This window comes from Hyperoodon ampullatus, assembly GCF_949752795.1.
Source record: "Hyperoodon ampullatus genome assembly, chromosome: 3".
NCBI lineage: Eukaryota > Metazoa > Chordata > Mammalia > Artiodactyla > Ziphiidae > Hyperoodon > Hyperoodon ampullatus.
In genome coordinates, this window is record NC_136916.1 from 178,073,970 (window position 1) to 178,089,559 (window position 15,590).

The window sequence follows — 15,590 nt, forward strand, 5'->3', positions numbered from 1 at the left end:
CGTGAGCCACTGCACAGAGCACAGCTGCACCTGGTTTTCTGCACTAATTTGTGAAATTATTAGCTATTAAAGCTACGTTTTTCAAATGAAATTGTCAGTAAGCTGCTTACTGATAGAAAAAGAGCTGCAAACCCTGCATCTCTATTTTTAGTTCCTTGGAAGTTGCAGCTTATAATGGTGATAGTGAAGTACTGAAATATCCTAAATGAAGGGCCTTCTAAATGCAAAAGAACTGTTAATTATGTTCAATATAGTAATTTTTTATCTTCGTAAGCTTTACCACTCTTTTTTTTTTTTTTTTTTTTGCGGTACGCGGGCCTCTCATTGTTGTGGCCTCTCCCTTTGCGGAGCACAGCCTCCGGACACGCAGGCTCCGGAAGCGCAGGCTCAGCAGCCATGGCTCACGGGCCCAGCCGCTCTGCGGCATGTGGGATCTTCCCGGACCGGGGCACGAACCCGTGTCCCCTGCATCGGCAGGCAGACTCTCAACCACTGCGCCACGAGGGAAGCCCTTACCACTCTTTTAATTGACTTTATTGAGGTGTAATTAATTAATTTGTTTGTTTGTTTGTTTATTTTTACGGTATGTGGGCCTCTCACTGTTGTGGCTTCTCCCGTTGCGGAGCACAGGCTCCGGATGTGCAGGCTCGGCAACCATGGCCCACGGGCCCAGCCGCTCTGCGGCATGTGGGATCCTCCCGGACCGGGGCACGAACCCGTGTCCCCTGCATCGGCAGGCAGACTCTCAACCACTGCGCCACCAGGGAAGCCCTTACCACTCTTTTAATTGACTTTATTGAGGTGTAATTAATTAATTTGTTTGTTTGTTTATTTTTACGGTATGTGGGCCTCTCACTGCTGTGGCCTCTCCCGTTGCGGAGCACAGGCTCCGGACGCGCAGGCTCGGCAACCATGGCCCACGGGCCCAGCCGCTCTGCGGCATGTGGGATCTTCCCGGACCGGGGCACGAACCCGTGTCCCCTGCATCGGCAGGCGGACTCCCAACCACTGCGCCACCAGGGAAGCCCGAAGTATAATTTATATACAGTAAAATGAGTGCACCCATTTTGAGTTTGATGAGTTGTGACAAATGTGTAAATCTGTGCAGTCTCCACCCCAGGAAGATCTAGAGCATCACTCCAATCCCCTCCACCCCTCACTCTGGGCTACCACTGATCTGATTACTTTTTCTAGAATGTCACATAAGTGGAATCACATAGGACGTCCTCTTCGGTGCCTGGCTCTTTCGCTCTGTATGTTGTTTTGAGATCTGTCCGTGTTCCACCTGTCCGTGGCTCACTCCTCTCTGCTGCTGAGTAGTCTTCTGGTTGTTTCTGGAGGGAGGACTGGCGGGAGGCACTCCGATGTTCCGGAGGTAGAAGTCGTGCTCAGTAGAGCTTCTGCTTTTTTAAAATCGGAGGACAGTTAATTTACAGTGTTGTGTTACCTTCGGGTGTACAGCAAAGTGATTTAGTTATACATTTTCCATTATAAGTAGAGCTTTCTTTTTTAAAAATAGGGTATAAGGGATTTCCAAACTGAATGTTATTTCCCCCCATGGATTGTGGTTACATTGATCTTTTAACAGACAAATGGATAGTTAGTCTTTTGATTACTCAGCTGATCTCTTTATTTTAATATCAGGTTTATTGAAGTCCAGTTCACATATAGTAAAATTCACTCCTGGCAGACATGTACGCCACAATTCAAGATATCGATCAGTTTCACCACCCCAGAAAATTCCTTTGTAGTCACCCCCTTTCTCCACCCCAGCACCTGTCTTTTCCAGGATGTCTTGGGAGTAGAATCATCCAGTGTGCACCCTCTTTGGTGTGGCCTCTTCAATCAGCATAGTGCCTTTGAGATTCATCTGTGTTACCTGTAGTCTCCTCTGTTGTCGAGTAGTGTCCGTCACATGTATGTGCCATGCTGTGTTTTTCTGTTCATCAGTGGACGGGTATTTCAGCTAAATCCAGATTTTGGCAGTTATACATAAAGCCACTTTAAACAGTCATATCCAGGTTTTTGTGCGAACATGTGTACTCATGCATCTTGGATAAATAACCTGGGAAGGGGTTGCTGGGTTGTATGTTAGGTGTGTGTTTAATTTAATTTTATTTATTTATTTATTTATTTTAGATGTTGGGGGTAGGAGTTTTATTAATTTATTTATTTATTTTTGGCTGTTCCGGGTCTTTGTTTCTGTGCGAGGGCTTTCTCTAGTTGTGGCAAGCGGGGGCCACTCTTCATCGCGGTGCGCGGGCCTCTCACTGTCGCGGCCTCTCTCGTTGCGGAGCACAGGCTCCAGACGCGCAGGCTCAGTAGTTGTGGCTCACGGGCCCAGTTGCTCCGCGGCATGTGGGATCCTCCCAGACCAGGGCTCGAACCCGTGTCCCCTGCATTAGCAGGCAGACTCTCAACCACTGCGCCACCAGGGAAGCCTGTGTTTAATTTTATAACGGACTGCTGACTTTTTTCCCAAGTGGTTGTACCATTTTGCATTGCCATGAGCAATATTTAAGAATTTGATTGTTTTACGTCCTTGACAGCACTTGTTTTGGCAGATTTTTTTTTAGCCATATTAATAGGTGTGTAGTGATATCTCATTTTGGTTTTGATTTGCATTTCTCTAATGACTAATGATGTTGAGCATTTTTTATGTGCTTTTATTTGTCATCTATATATCTTCTTCGGAAACTTTTATTTAAATATTTTGCCCATTTTTAAATTGGGTTGTGTGTTTTCTTATTATGGAGTTTTGAAAAGTCTCTATATATTCTAGAAACAAGTCCTTTTACAGATTTGCATGTATTTTCTCCCAGTCTGTGGCTTGTCTTTTCATTTTCTTAATAGTGTCTTTAGGAGAACAGAAGATTTTAACTTTGGTGAAGTCCAGTTCATCTATTTCTTATTTTGTGGATTGTGCTTTTGGTGTTGTACGTAAGAAATCTTTGCCTAATCCAAGCTTGTAGAATTTTTACTGTGTTTTAGAAGTTTCATAGTTTTAGATTTTACATTTTACATCTTTGATCCATTTTGCGTTAATTTTTGTATATGATGCAAAGCACAGGTTGACATTCTTTTTTCGCCTTAGGATGTTGAATTATTCCAGCACCATTGTTGAACATGTTTGGTGTAGTATTAATGTGAATGCTATTTATTATAGTTCTTTTAATTTGGATATTCCCTGGCACATAGTCTTAAAAAGAGGAAGCTAACAAGCGTCTTTAATAAATCTGGGCTGTTCATTTTATAATACTAGAGATTCTTAAAGTTGTAGAGTAACCCCATGCGTTTTGTTAAAGGTCTCAAGATTCTGCCCTCCAAGAAAATCTTGCCATGATTGGATAGGACCCCCAGATAAATATTCAAACCTTCGACCTGTTCATTTCTACATCCCTGAAAATGAATCACCATTGGAACAAAAGTTAAGAGAATTAAGACAAGAAACACAGGAATGGAACCAACAGTTCTGGGCAAACCAGAATTTGACTTTTCTTAAGGTAAGTTTAGGTTTCAGGTCAGAATGAGAAATAATACAGTTGACCACTTGGGGGTGCTAAATCTTTAGCCTCTGCTTTGCCTTTCAGTTATTTGGCAGCATCTCATTGCTTCCCCGCCACACATATGTATGCGTAGAATTTTTAAATCGGTATGTAACTGTAAAGAAGAAATATTGATCATTCACAGAATCACAGATCTTGAGACGTTCAAGGAAGTAAAGGGAGCAGCAGAGCCAGAACCAGAACCGCAGGTCCCACATGTATATACGCTTGCGTGTGTGTGTTTATGAAACTATGGTGTCTGGACGTGTTGTCATTCTTCCTGAGGATTCAGGATTCTTAACAGCATACTCATCAATAAACTACGAGAAAGGAGTATAAATATTCTAATCCAGAAAAAAGACTTAGGTGATGCACGTTTATCCATTTGGGCAGGCTAAGTCACATGGAGTCACATTTATCTTACTCTGTGGATTTATAAACAAACAGTGCCTCCCAGAGGTTACTAAACATCTCATTTTCAAATCCTATTTCAAGCATGAAACTTTTAACTAAGTTCAGATGGTTTAAAACAGGCTTTGAGATGGGCCACTTCTCAGGAAATCCACATCCAGACTTCTCCAGAGCACTGAGAGCTGTGTCCTAGCCAAGGAAAAGCGGAAAGACGAAGAAAGGGGATTCTGATAGCTGTCTTCTTTTAGGAAAAAGAAAAATTTGTTGACTCAAGACTAAAAGCCAAAGGCCTGGAACTGAGAGCTGAATCAGGTGAGTGAGTTCTTTTTCTGCCAATACTGGTTTTGTTTGAGTAACTATACGAGAAGGTGTGAAGAAAGAGTATTAGGGCCTCCCTGGCCGTCCAGCGGTTAAAACCCGCACTCCCACTGCATGGGGCGCAGGTTCCACCCCTGGTCAGGGAACTAGATCCCATGTGCCTCTCAGCACAGCCAAAAAAAGAAACGAAAAAAAAAGAATGTTGAATGAAGTAGAGAAGCTCAGGGGGCAGGCCGTGGCTCCAGGGGCAGGCGCTGTGAGGCCACGTCCTCAGTGGGACGTGGCTCCAGGGGCAGGCGCTGTGAGGCCGCGTCCTCAGTGGGATGCACGTCTGTCCTCCTCCCGCTCCCTCTCCTGTCTTTGGGTGAGGTCAGCCCTCTCGTCATATTGGGTCATTCTGATCGATGACCTCTTTCTGACCTTTGGGCTTATATCCGAGGTCCCATGGTTCAGCAGCCTCTGTCTCTTCTGCCCTGGCTTCTCTTCCCTGCTTCCTGATGGCAGTTCATGGTCCCACTGGCCGTGAGCTGGAAACTGCAGAGTCATCCTGGAAGCCCCTCCCCACCCCTTCATCCTTCATCTCTCCACCAGATTTACCTCTTAGGTGTTTCTCAGCACCTTTGCTACTCCCTGTCCTTTTTTTTTTTTTTTTTTTTAAATAGATTTATTTTTATTTGGCTGCGTTGGGTCTTTGTTGCTGTGCACAGGCTTCCTCTGGTTGTGGCTCGCAGGATTTAGAGCGCAGGCTCAGTAGTTGTGGCGTACGGACTTAGTTGCTCGGTGGCATGTGGGATCTTCCCAGACCAGGACTTGAACCTGTGTTGTCTGCATTGGCAGGCAGATTCTTAACCACTGCGCTACCAGGGCAGTCCCTACTCCCTGTCCTTTAAACATGGCTTTAATTCAGGCTCTTGTTAATTCTCTGCCTATTGCAGTACCTTCCTAATTGGTTCCCTGGCCCCCAGTCTTTAAATCAGGGGTCATCAGACTTTCTGTAAAGGGCTAGATAGTAAATAGTTCAGTCTCTCTGGGCCATATGGGTCTCTCCTTCAACTGGTCAGCTCTGCTGTTGTTCTGTGAAAGCAGCCATAGAAAATACATAAATTAATGGGCGTGAACTTGTCCCAATAAAACTGTATTTACAAAATAAGCTGGTAGGCCAGATTTGGCCTACAGGCTGTAGTTTAGCAACTCATGCCTTAAATCCATTCTTTGCAGTGTAGCCAGTCTGTTCTACCCAAAATGCAGTTCTGACAGTTGCCACTCAGCTTAGGTTCTTAGATTTCCTGGGACGACAGGGTGACAACCAACAGAGTGACAGCCGTGCTCCTCCTTCTGGATTGGAGGCCTGCCCGGCCCCTGCCCGTTTTACCTGTTTTGCCTGTCCCTCTGCCTACCATGCTGTCCTTTCTTTTGGATGGAGAATCTAGTGCTCAGAATAACCTTCAATCATTTTCTCTCGCTGTTGATGTTCGGCCTGAATAAGCTTTTGTTCTATTGGTTACACAGGTGTCTCCTGTCAGAACATTCTGTTGGAAAATCTGAAATCGTTGACCCCCAAAGCCAGGTCTTTGTTGGGCTAAAGCACCGTGACTCTCCCTGCTCGTGGTAGCCTTGCCTGGGCTCACTAGAATAGAGGTCTGGGGAGGATGGAGTTAGCCGCATGCTGGGCCCAGTCCTATGCTGTCTGCTGCACGGGCCCCGCTGAGGGTCTGGGAGGGCAGGAGTGAGCAGGAAAGGGTGCTGTGTCCTATCAGTTTTTGTTTGTTTTTTGGTTGGTTTTTTTTGGGGGGGGCAATAAATATTTTAATTTTTGTTTTATTTTTATGGTGACAGACAATTTTCAAGTTTATTTCCTTTTTTTTTTTTTTAATACAAAGCTAAACCACAAACAGGTACAACCAAGACATTTTATCTCCCATTTACACACTCCCATTGAATCCTCCTCCCGTTGGCTGACCGCTGAGCAGGCAAGTGTGGGGTGAGGGGAGGACTTTCTTAGGTAGCCCCGTCCTTAGGCCAGGGGCGGGGACACCGAGGCGAGGACAGGCTGTCATCCCGAAGCACAGAATGAGAGCCCCGACTTCAGGACTGTGCCCTTTGCACATATGTTCTGTTTTATTTCCCACGGTGAACCAATGAAGTAGGTACTGTTACTTTTACCATTTTGTAGATGAGGATCCCGAGGACGAGTTGTTTGACCAAAATCACAGAGTGAGTAAGTGGAGGGGCCTAGGTCCTGACCTGGAGAGTGGGTCCCAGGGAGGCCCACGGGCCACTGTCTTCTGTGAGTATCATGGATTCCTACTGATGGCGTTACTGAGCGTTGAAAGACGGGCCTTAATTAGATTTCAGATTAGTTTGGTAAGAAAACAGGGAAGAGTATGTTGAGGAAAGGACTCGTGAAGGGAGGTGCCCGCTCTGTCAGCTGTTTAAACACTTACCAGGCTGCAGTGATGGAGATGGGGGCAGGGGGACAGGTGGGTCACCCCCGGGGGCCAGAGCACACATGTGTGATACCTGAGTGCAGGGGTCTCGCAGAACCCAGGAAAGAGGAGTTTCGTTTAATAAATGATGTTGGAGAAACTAATCATTTTAGGCCCAAAAGGATAAATTTAGATTCATGCTCCCTGTAATACAAATGTATTCCAAACGGATGAAAAAGTTAATTATTAAAAATCAGTTGTTTATGGAGTAAAAAGTGAAGTACATCGCTCCTAGTTGTAGAAAGTCTAACAATAAAAGTGACCCTCCATTATCTGGAGGAGTGATGATTCCCTGAGCTTGACAGTCAAGGTAGAAAGATTCAAGAACGTGAAAACTGACAGTGTCTGGATTAGTCAGGACTCCCTTTGATCTGTCCTCCTGGAAAGGAGAGTCTGCTGAGGGGACACGAAGTGGCTCAGACCCAGGACCAGGGGAGAGCCGGGCCCAGGCATGGCCCGCAGTCAGATGCGGGCACCAGAGGGAGCCCAGGGCATCCTCCCTCCTCTCGTTTCACCTCCTCTCTACCCCACTGCTGCAGCCTTCTCTTGCTGTAAACAGGCCTTCTCCACCTCTCAGTTTATACCTCCCAGGTCCAGGGAAGTAGCCAGACTGAGGCTCTGCCCAGGCGGGGTTCTGCTGGAGGAGTGAGGCTGCTCCACAGACAGTGCCCAGCAAACCCGAGGGCCAGGCAGGGGGGTCCACGTCCAGGAAACGCATTGAACGTGAGCAGCACGTGGCGGGAGGTGTGTGTGGCAGAGATGAAGAGGCGTGTGGACTTTATGAAAAGCCTTAACAACTTTGTAGAAATAACAAAACACCTGCAGATGAATAATGTGACTACAAGAAAAAGACTCCTCAAACTAAATTTCACAGTGTGTATTAAAACAGCACCTAGGCCTTGTTTTATGCTTACTGAACTCAAGGACATGTTTTTGCAGCTCCTTTTCCAGAAGGATTTGGTTGCATGAAGTACGCATATGCCAAGAAGCGGGGAAATTATGACCACTGCATATCTAAGAATTCATCCTATAGGAAAACATGGGAAGAGTTCACTCTGTGTTCCTTGCAGCATTGACTTTCATTGCCAAACAATGGGGAGTATCTAAATATCCGGTCATTTCAGATTAGATAAGGCTGTGGTGGCCCCCTGCGCACTGGATGTTCACTGGAATATCCTGCAGCAAGTCTAGGAACATCACTGACTTAATTTCAAGCATGAAGAGTAGATACCGTGATGTCAGCGCTGCCTGCCCCCAGATGAAATCTCGTGTAAGGCAGGCAGTGCCGTGGGAGGGTTCTTGCCTCTAGTTTCTTGTACTGCTGAAGTGTTTATGCAGCTGGAGTGGGGTGCCATCAGGATGGATTTACTTTAAGTCAGCTGGTATTTAAGAAACACCCACTCGGTTTTCGGTAAATGTGTAATAAACTAGATTGTCTGCCTGTCATTCTTAGTATTTCTAAAGTTCAGTATCACATTGCAGCGTTGACAGATGTGGAATCTGAAGTACTTAGCAAACATTTATGGTGCTTCTGCTTTATGCTGAGCGTCTCCTGGGAATGTTTGGGCAGGACACCAAACTAGACCAGTGGCTGAAGGTGGCACCCCGACCTGTCCTTAGAACCCTGGGGCGCCTGCTGTTCTGCCAGCAGCGGGGACGCGTGCGCCCCTCTGTGCCAGGCCCGTGCCACCTGCCGCCCCGACCGCGACTCCGTTTGTCTGAGGGCAGCCTTCTGAGGTGTGCTGTTGTGACCCGCGTCCTGGAGCCCGGGGAAGCCACAGTCCGGCCACAGGGCCGGCGGGGGACGGAAGCCCGGCCTGTGGAACCGCTGCCTGCGGGGCCTGGAGGACACGACCCACCTGCTCAGCTCCTCTCGTCCGTGTGAGAGGCAGGGGAGGCCGGCTGGAGGGCGCACACGCCTCTCCCTGGAGGACCGGCGGAACCTGCTTGCGTGCTGGCCCCGCTCCCTGAAGCGGGAGCTCCGTCCCGGGCGCCCTCGTCGCGCTCCAGCCCTGCCTGCCGCTCCCCTCCCGCACTCCGTTCCACCGCGTCTCTGCCTCTCCACACCCTTCGTCTGCTCTGCCCACGCTGCTCCCTTCTCTGCCCCGTGGAGTCCCAGCTGGCTGTCACCGTCCCTGGGAGCCTTCGGCTTCCCTCCCCTCCTCAGGCAGTTGGTTGTCCCTCTCTTTCCCCGATCAGCATCCACCCCTTGATTGATTCCAGGTATTTATTGAACACCTGCCACAGCCCAGGCTAGTCCTGGGGACCAGCTGGGGACGAGACAGAGCCGCGGCCTCGCCGTTGGGGAGCGGACCTCCTTGCGGGGGCCGGGAGGGTGACCAGCAGACGAGCAGCTCGGTGAACGCGCTCCGCACTCCCGGGGTGTTGACCGCGGGGGAGAAAGAAGCCGGCGGGAGGGGCGGGGCGGAGCGGCGTTTCAGCAGGGGCCCTGGGGAAGCCCTCTCTGGGGGGCGCGTCGGGGGAGGTTGGGAGCGGGTCTTCCAGATGGAGGTTTCGAGGGGCAACAGGAGGCTGGGTCAGAGGAGTGAGGACACGTGGACTCGACTCTTCACTCAGGCGGCGGGGGTCCAGGTGACACGTGGGGCCCTGCTCAGGCCGGCTGGGAGGCGGCCCTTCTGCCTTTGTGGGGGACAGCCATGCTTGTACGGTGCGGTCTGCGTGTGCCTTTGGGCTGTGTGAGTTCAGGGTTGGCCACTTTCCCTCCTGTTTCTGTAAACACGTGCCCTGGGGTTACCTTCCCAGCCCTGTCTCTGTCTCCCAAAAATCCTGGTGCAGTTGAAGTGTCAGCATCAGCTTTGCAGCCAGGAAACACGGCCTCTGTCTGGAGTCCTGGCGAGTGGACTGACCCCTGGGGGAGCCAGAGCGGGGGCCTCTCTGTTTGGGGGCGCTCTGCACGTGCAGGGACCCCGGGTGCGATGCCTCTTTGGAGCTCGGGGCTTCTAAGGCAGACGGCTCTCTCCCCGTGGTCTCCTTCCTTCGCCCCGAGCCGCTGCAGGGTGTCCTGAGACTGGCCCCTCGCCTGCTGTACCGTCCCGAGTCACAGGGGGCCCGACTGCCCGCTTGGCAGGCTGTGGTTCCTGTCCTGTGTGGCCTTTCAAGTCTCGTGAGAGTGTGGAGGGCGGGGCAGCCCTGAGGGTGGGCGTCACGGTTGGCATCTCCTACCACAGAGGCTACCAGGTCAGTCCGTGTGTGTCACCAGTCCCCACCAGCACCTAGTGTGTTACTGGGTTCAGTGTGTGCGCACGGACTCGGAGTGGCATGGTTAGGCTGCTCCCTGCCCCGGGCTGCGTTCTACTTAGGAAGCGTGTCGTTTCCCTTATGCTGATATACTGGTAGCTCACAGTCTCCACTCAGAAACTTCAGAAAGCATTGGCCTGTGTGTGCTGAAACACATCGCACACCTATGCATATATCAATTGTGAAGAAAACTAGTTACACTGTAACCATCAGGGTCCAATGGTAGAGGAAGGTATTTTTCCCCCTTAAGTCTCTCTTTCTTTACTGAGATATAATTCACGTACCGTAAAATTCACCCTTTTTTTTTTTTTTTTTTTTTTTTTGTGTCACGCGGGCCTCTCCCATTGCAGAGCACAGGGTCCGGACGCACAGGCTCAGTGGCCATGGCTCACGGGCCCAGCCGCTCCGCGGCATGTGGGATCTTCCCAGACCGGGGCATGAACCCGTGTCCCCTGCATCGGCAGGCGGACTCTCAACCACGGCGCCACCAGGGAAGCCCATTATTTGCCATTTTTATATCTCCTTTGGAGAAACATTTATTCAAATCCTTTAAAATTGGGTTATTTTAAAGGATTTAATTGGGTTATTTCTCTTTTTATTGTTGAGTTGTAAGAGTTCTTTACATACTCTGGATATTAGACCCATATTAGAAGGATGATTTGCAAATATTTTCTCCCATTCTATAGGTTGTCTTTTCACTTTTTCAGTAGTGCCCTTTGAAGCACAAAAATTTTAAATTTTGATGAAATCTGGACTTCCCTCGTGGTGCAGTGGTTAAGAATCTGCCTGCCAACACAGAGGACATGGTTTCACTCCCTGGTCCAGGAAGATCCCACATGCCACGGAGCAACTAAGCCTGTGCACCACAACTGCTGAGCCCATGTGCCACAACTACTGAAGCCTGTGTGCCTAGAGCCCATGCTCTGCAACAAGAGAAGCCACTGCAATGAGAAGCCCATGCACCACAACAAAGAGTAGCCCCCGCTCGCCACAACTAGAGAAAGCCTGTGCGCAGCAGTGAAGACCCAACACAACCAAAAATAAATAAATTAAATTAAATTAAAAAAAAATTTTTTTGGATGAAATCAATTTTTTTCTTTGTTTGCCTGTGCTTTAGGTGTCATATCTAAAATGCATTGCTTAATTCAAGGTGATGAAGATTTGCACGTGTTTTCTTCCAAGAACTGTATAGTTTTATCTCTTACATTTAGGTCTTTGATTATTTTTGTTTATGGTGTGAGATGGTGGGATTCAGCTTGTTTTTTTTTTACATGTAGATATCCAGTTGTCCTAAGCATCGTTTGTTGAAAAGACTATTTGTCCCCATTGAATTGTCTTGGCACCCTTGTCAAAAATCACTTGCCCATAAATGTTTGGGTTTAGCTCTGTTCTATTGATCTATAAGCCTGTTCTTCTGCTGGTATCACACTGTCTTGATTACTATAGCTTTGTAGTAAGTTTTGAATATAAGAAGTGTGAATCCTCCAACTATGATTTCCTTTTCCAAGGTTGCTTTGGCTACTGGGTTTCCTTGCATTTTTATATAAATTTTAGGATCCACTTACCAATTTCTTTTTTGTTTGTTTTTTGTTTTTTGTTTTTTTTGGCCGCACCACACAGCTTGTGGGATCTTAGTTCCCCAACCAGGGATTGAACCCGGGCCCTCGGCAATGAGAGCGCAGAGTCCTCACCACTGGACCACCAGGGAATTCCCTGTCAATTTCTGGGGTGAAAAAAAAAAAGGCCAGCTGGGGTTTTGGTAGGGTTTGTGTTGAATCTGTATGTCATTATGGGGGAGTGTTGCCACCTTAACGGTATTAGGTCTTTGAAACCATGAACATGGGATGTCTTTCCATTTATTTAGGTCCTTCACTTCTATGTTTTGTAGTTTTTAGTGTGTAAGTCTTATACTTCCTATCTTAAATTTATCCTGTCTTTCATTCTTTTTGATGCTGTTGTAAATCATTCTGTTGATGCTGTTAAATTTATCCTGTCTTTCATTCTTTTTGATGCTGTTGTAAGAATTGTTTTCTTAATTTTGTTTTCAGATTGTTTATTGCAAGTGTACAGAAATACAGTTGATATTTGTATATTGATCTTGTATCCTGCAACCCTGCTGAACTCATTTGTTAAGTCTAATAATTGTTTGTAGAACCCTTCCCCTTAATTCTTAATGTTTAAGTTGAAATTAATTTTCAGGTCAAAAAGCAACATTGAATGCAGAAGAAATGGCTGACTTTTACAAGGAATTTTTAAGTAAAAATTTTCAGAAGCACATGTATTACAACAGGTGGGTGTCTACGTTTTTCCTGAAAACTTGAATATCACAACCATATTCTAGGATTATTTTGCTATCTGAATTTAACATTTGTGTTTATATTAAAGGTAGAAGTTGCTATCAACTTAGTTTTTGCACTTTTAAACAAAATTGACAGCTTAAAGTTATTCGCATGGCAGCCCTAAAGCAGCTTGCACCCCTAGTGCGTAGACAGTGGGTTTCCTGCACTGACTGGATTCCAGGGTAGCCAGACGAAGGAGCATGTCTCTTGGTAGAAGAATGACAGCTAATGCGGGAGTGCTGGAGCTAGATCTGGGCCTGATCACCCTGCAGCTGCTAACCGCTGGGCAGCAGGGCTGATGGGGGCTTCATAATGGACGGGTCGGGCTGATTGCACCTGAACCCCCGGCGCCTATTCACACCGTGCGGAGCGGGGCAGCGGCCTGCGTGCACCTCTGTGAGGTGTCCTCACCAAACAAGGGGACTGCAGTCTGGCAGGCCTCCGGGTCTCATACCAGGTTACAGGAACAAGATAAAAGGGTGTGTTGGGGGGTGGAGAGAGCAGTTCACAGACCGTGCTTAAATCGTAGCCTGAAGATACAGTCCCAGATGTTGGAAATTCTGCAAGACAGACGATCCAGTTTCAACCAGTAACTAGGATTAAAAAAAAAAAAAAAGGACAGCTTAAAGTTACTTGCATGGCAGCCCTAAAGCAGCTCGCGCCCCTGTGCGTAGACAGTGGGTTCCACACAGGGGGAACTAATATTATAGAATAAAAGAGACTTCATGCCGTGTGGGGACATTGTTTGGATCCTAATACAGACAAACCACCTATGAAAAGGTATTTTTGACAGTCAGTCAAAGGAAACTGAACAGTGACTGTATATTAGGTTGTATAGATAAGTTATTGTTCATTTTATCAGATACAGTGATGGTATTGTGGTTAGGTGTTTCTAAAGAAGGTTTTGACGATACATAGTGATGTGTATTCCCAGGTGTGACGATAGGACGTGGCGTTTGAGATTTGCTGTGACCTTCATAGGGCAGTGGCCACGCCAGATGGGCAGGTGGGGCAGGGTCTAGACAGTGGGTTGATCGTCAAGTCTGGAGGAGCTCTCGCGTGACACTCAGGCATGAAGCCCAGTCCTGCGCGTCCAGAGTCTGTTGCTAATGCTGTCATGTGTCACTCTGAACTAGCTGAGTTATTCAGTCAAGCCAGTATTAGTTAGGTTTCCCTGGACCTTTGATTTCTGGTGTGGACACAGCATGTTCACATCTTGCTTCCTCTCCGGTAAGCTTGATGTTTTCCGTGTGGCACTCGGAGTGGAGAGAAGGTCGGACAGCAGTGGAGCCTGAGCGCTCCCCCTCTGTGCCCGCACCACCTCCTGCCCCTGCTTTCCTTATGGAAACAGGAAAAGCTTAGTTTGTCTTTTCCACTACACTTTATCAGTTCAGGTTGTCTGTATCAGTGGAGTGGAATCTGGCTTTTCCCTAATAACCTAAGAACTTTAATCTCGGTGGGATACCAGTTTTCTTTTTTCTGGAAGCCTTTTTTATTTATTTAGGGCATTGCTTCCCATTTATAGCGTCATTGAAGTGGATAGAAATGTAAGGACCGGTCTCACGTGGAGAGGGGTTTTCTATCTAGCTGTGCAAAGGCTCCAGGAAACGGGCGTTTTTACCTCTTGCTAGTGCTTCACTTAAGCCCTTGATTATTCTCCATTCTTCTATGCTGAGATCCAGTCAACCATTTGAGTCCAGTCTGGAATAGCAGTTCCATGTTCCCTCATTAGCTCATTTGGACGAAAAGCATTGGCACTTGTTGGCATTTCAGCTTCCAAGGGCTCAGCACTGAGAGTCTGGAATGTGTGCTTTCCATTGTGGACACTTGCCAAGTTTTGCCCATTCAGCTGCTGACAATGTGGTGAACTTGCAAGTTCTGACATGTTCTTTAGAGTAATTCACAGGCAAGTGAGCCTATGACAGCGTGTAACTCCATCCCAGTATTTGTATGAGAAGTTCTGGAATGATCCCTGTCGAGACACAAGTTACCCAAAAGTTCAGATCATCTAGAAAAAGAAGATATGAAGCTTGATGATGTTGGCACTTGCGATAAGTTAGCTTCTCAAGATGGAGTACTTTTGTCATGTGCTTCTTATGCAATTAAGGTGCCAAAGCCTGGAGGGTCCCCACTGAGTTCCTGCAGAGCCTCCAGTCCTTTTCTGAGAGGTTACGCCCCCATCGCTCTACAGTTGTGTCTCCGAGAGAATGCCACTGGGCTCTGGGGGCCCCAAGGCTTCTGAGAGCTCTTTCTGTGTCTTCTAGCAAAAACTGAGGAAGGCTGCAGCAGCCTCCAGGAGTGGGAAAAGCGGGGTCGGGGTGCACTGGGCACATCAGCCTGATGAAAATCCAGGTGGAAGGCAGGCAGGCTTTTATGGGCAGTCTAGCTTTAAAGAGGGCAGGAAATGGCAGAGATGGTGGGGAAGGGTGGAAGAGGAGACAGTTCGGATGCCTGAGCGTGGGTCATGTGTGCTTGTGCTGTTCTTCTTTAGGGACTGGTACAAGCGTAATTTTGCCATCACCTTCTTCATGGGAAAAGTGGCCCTGGAGAGGATTTGGAACAAGCTTAGAGTGAAACGAAAGAAGACCAGCAATTAGGAGCCCACCCTGACCCACCCGCCCAGCGTCTAAGTTTCCACGAGAAGCAGCTGCTTATAGGAGCTCGTTGTACGAGGGCTCTAAGACCTGTGTGGGCAGGGCAGGCTGGGAGGACGCGGGTCCTGGTGCGCTGTGGCCCACGTGGCTCCGTCCTGACTGTGGATTCCAAGCTGGCTCTTGGCAATGGAAGTGATGTTAAATAAAACCCAAGCACTGTGTGCCTGTTTTCTGTGTTTTTGAATTACACCAATTTGAAAGAGAACAATATAAAGAGATTAATAAAGTTTCACTTGAAAAATTTGACTCTACTGATAGGAATGTTTTGGAAGCTGGCTGCAGTGTTACCACGGCCTCACCCGACCAGTGAGCCCTGGTTATTGGAGGGCCCCGGGTCCAGGCCCTGATGAAGCGCAGCTGTCCAGGGAGGCGTCCGGACACAGACCCGGAAGCAGGTGCGGCTCCTCCAACAGACCCCAGGGGACTTCTCTCCATTTATTCCAGGGAGGCAGGGCCTGTTTCCAAGGCTTTCCGGAACAGCTTGCTGTGGCTCATGTCCCTCTGCTTCAATTCTTATAAAATCAGCATTGTTTGAAATAGGATTATGTGGTTATAAAATGATGAGGCTGTCTTTGTACT

General features: G+C 47.8%; 1 protein-coding gene across 2 annotated transcripts in view; it reads left to right on the forward strand.

The window, feature by feature from the left end:
* The window catches only part of COA8 (cytochrome c oxidase assembly factor 8), a 36,006-nt gene extending 20,620 nt beyond the window's left edge, over positions 1 to 15,386 (forward strand). The window contains exons 2-5 of one of the 2 annotated variants that reach the window (XM_079700279.1): positions 3,306 to 3,503; positions 4,205 to 4,268; positions 12,218 to 12,308; positions 15,270 to 15,386. In XM_079700279.1, the coding sequence (XP_079556405.1) occupies positions 3,306 to 3,503; positions 4,205 to 4,268; positions 12,218 to 12,308; positions 15,270 to 15,321 (405 nt within the window). In that variant the 3' untranslated portion in view covers positions 15,322 to 15,386. Of the gene's footprint in view, positions 1 to 3,305; positions 3,504 to 4,204; positions 4,269 to 12,217; positions 12,309 to 14,848; positions 15,173 to 15,269 lie in introns of those variants that run through there. The other variant, XM_079700278.1, reaches the window with a different exon arrangement.
* The last annotated feature ends 204 nt before the right edge of the window (positions 15,387 to 15,590 follow it).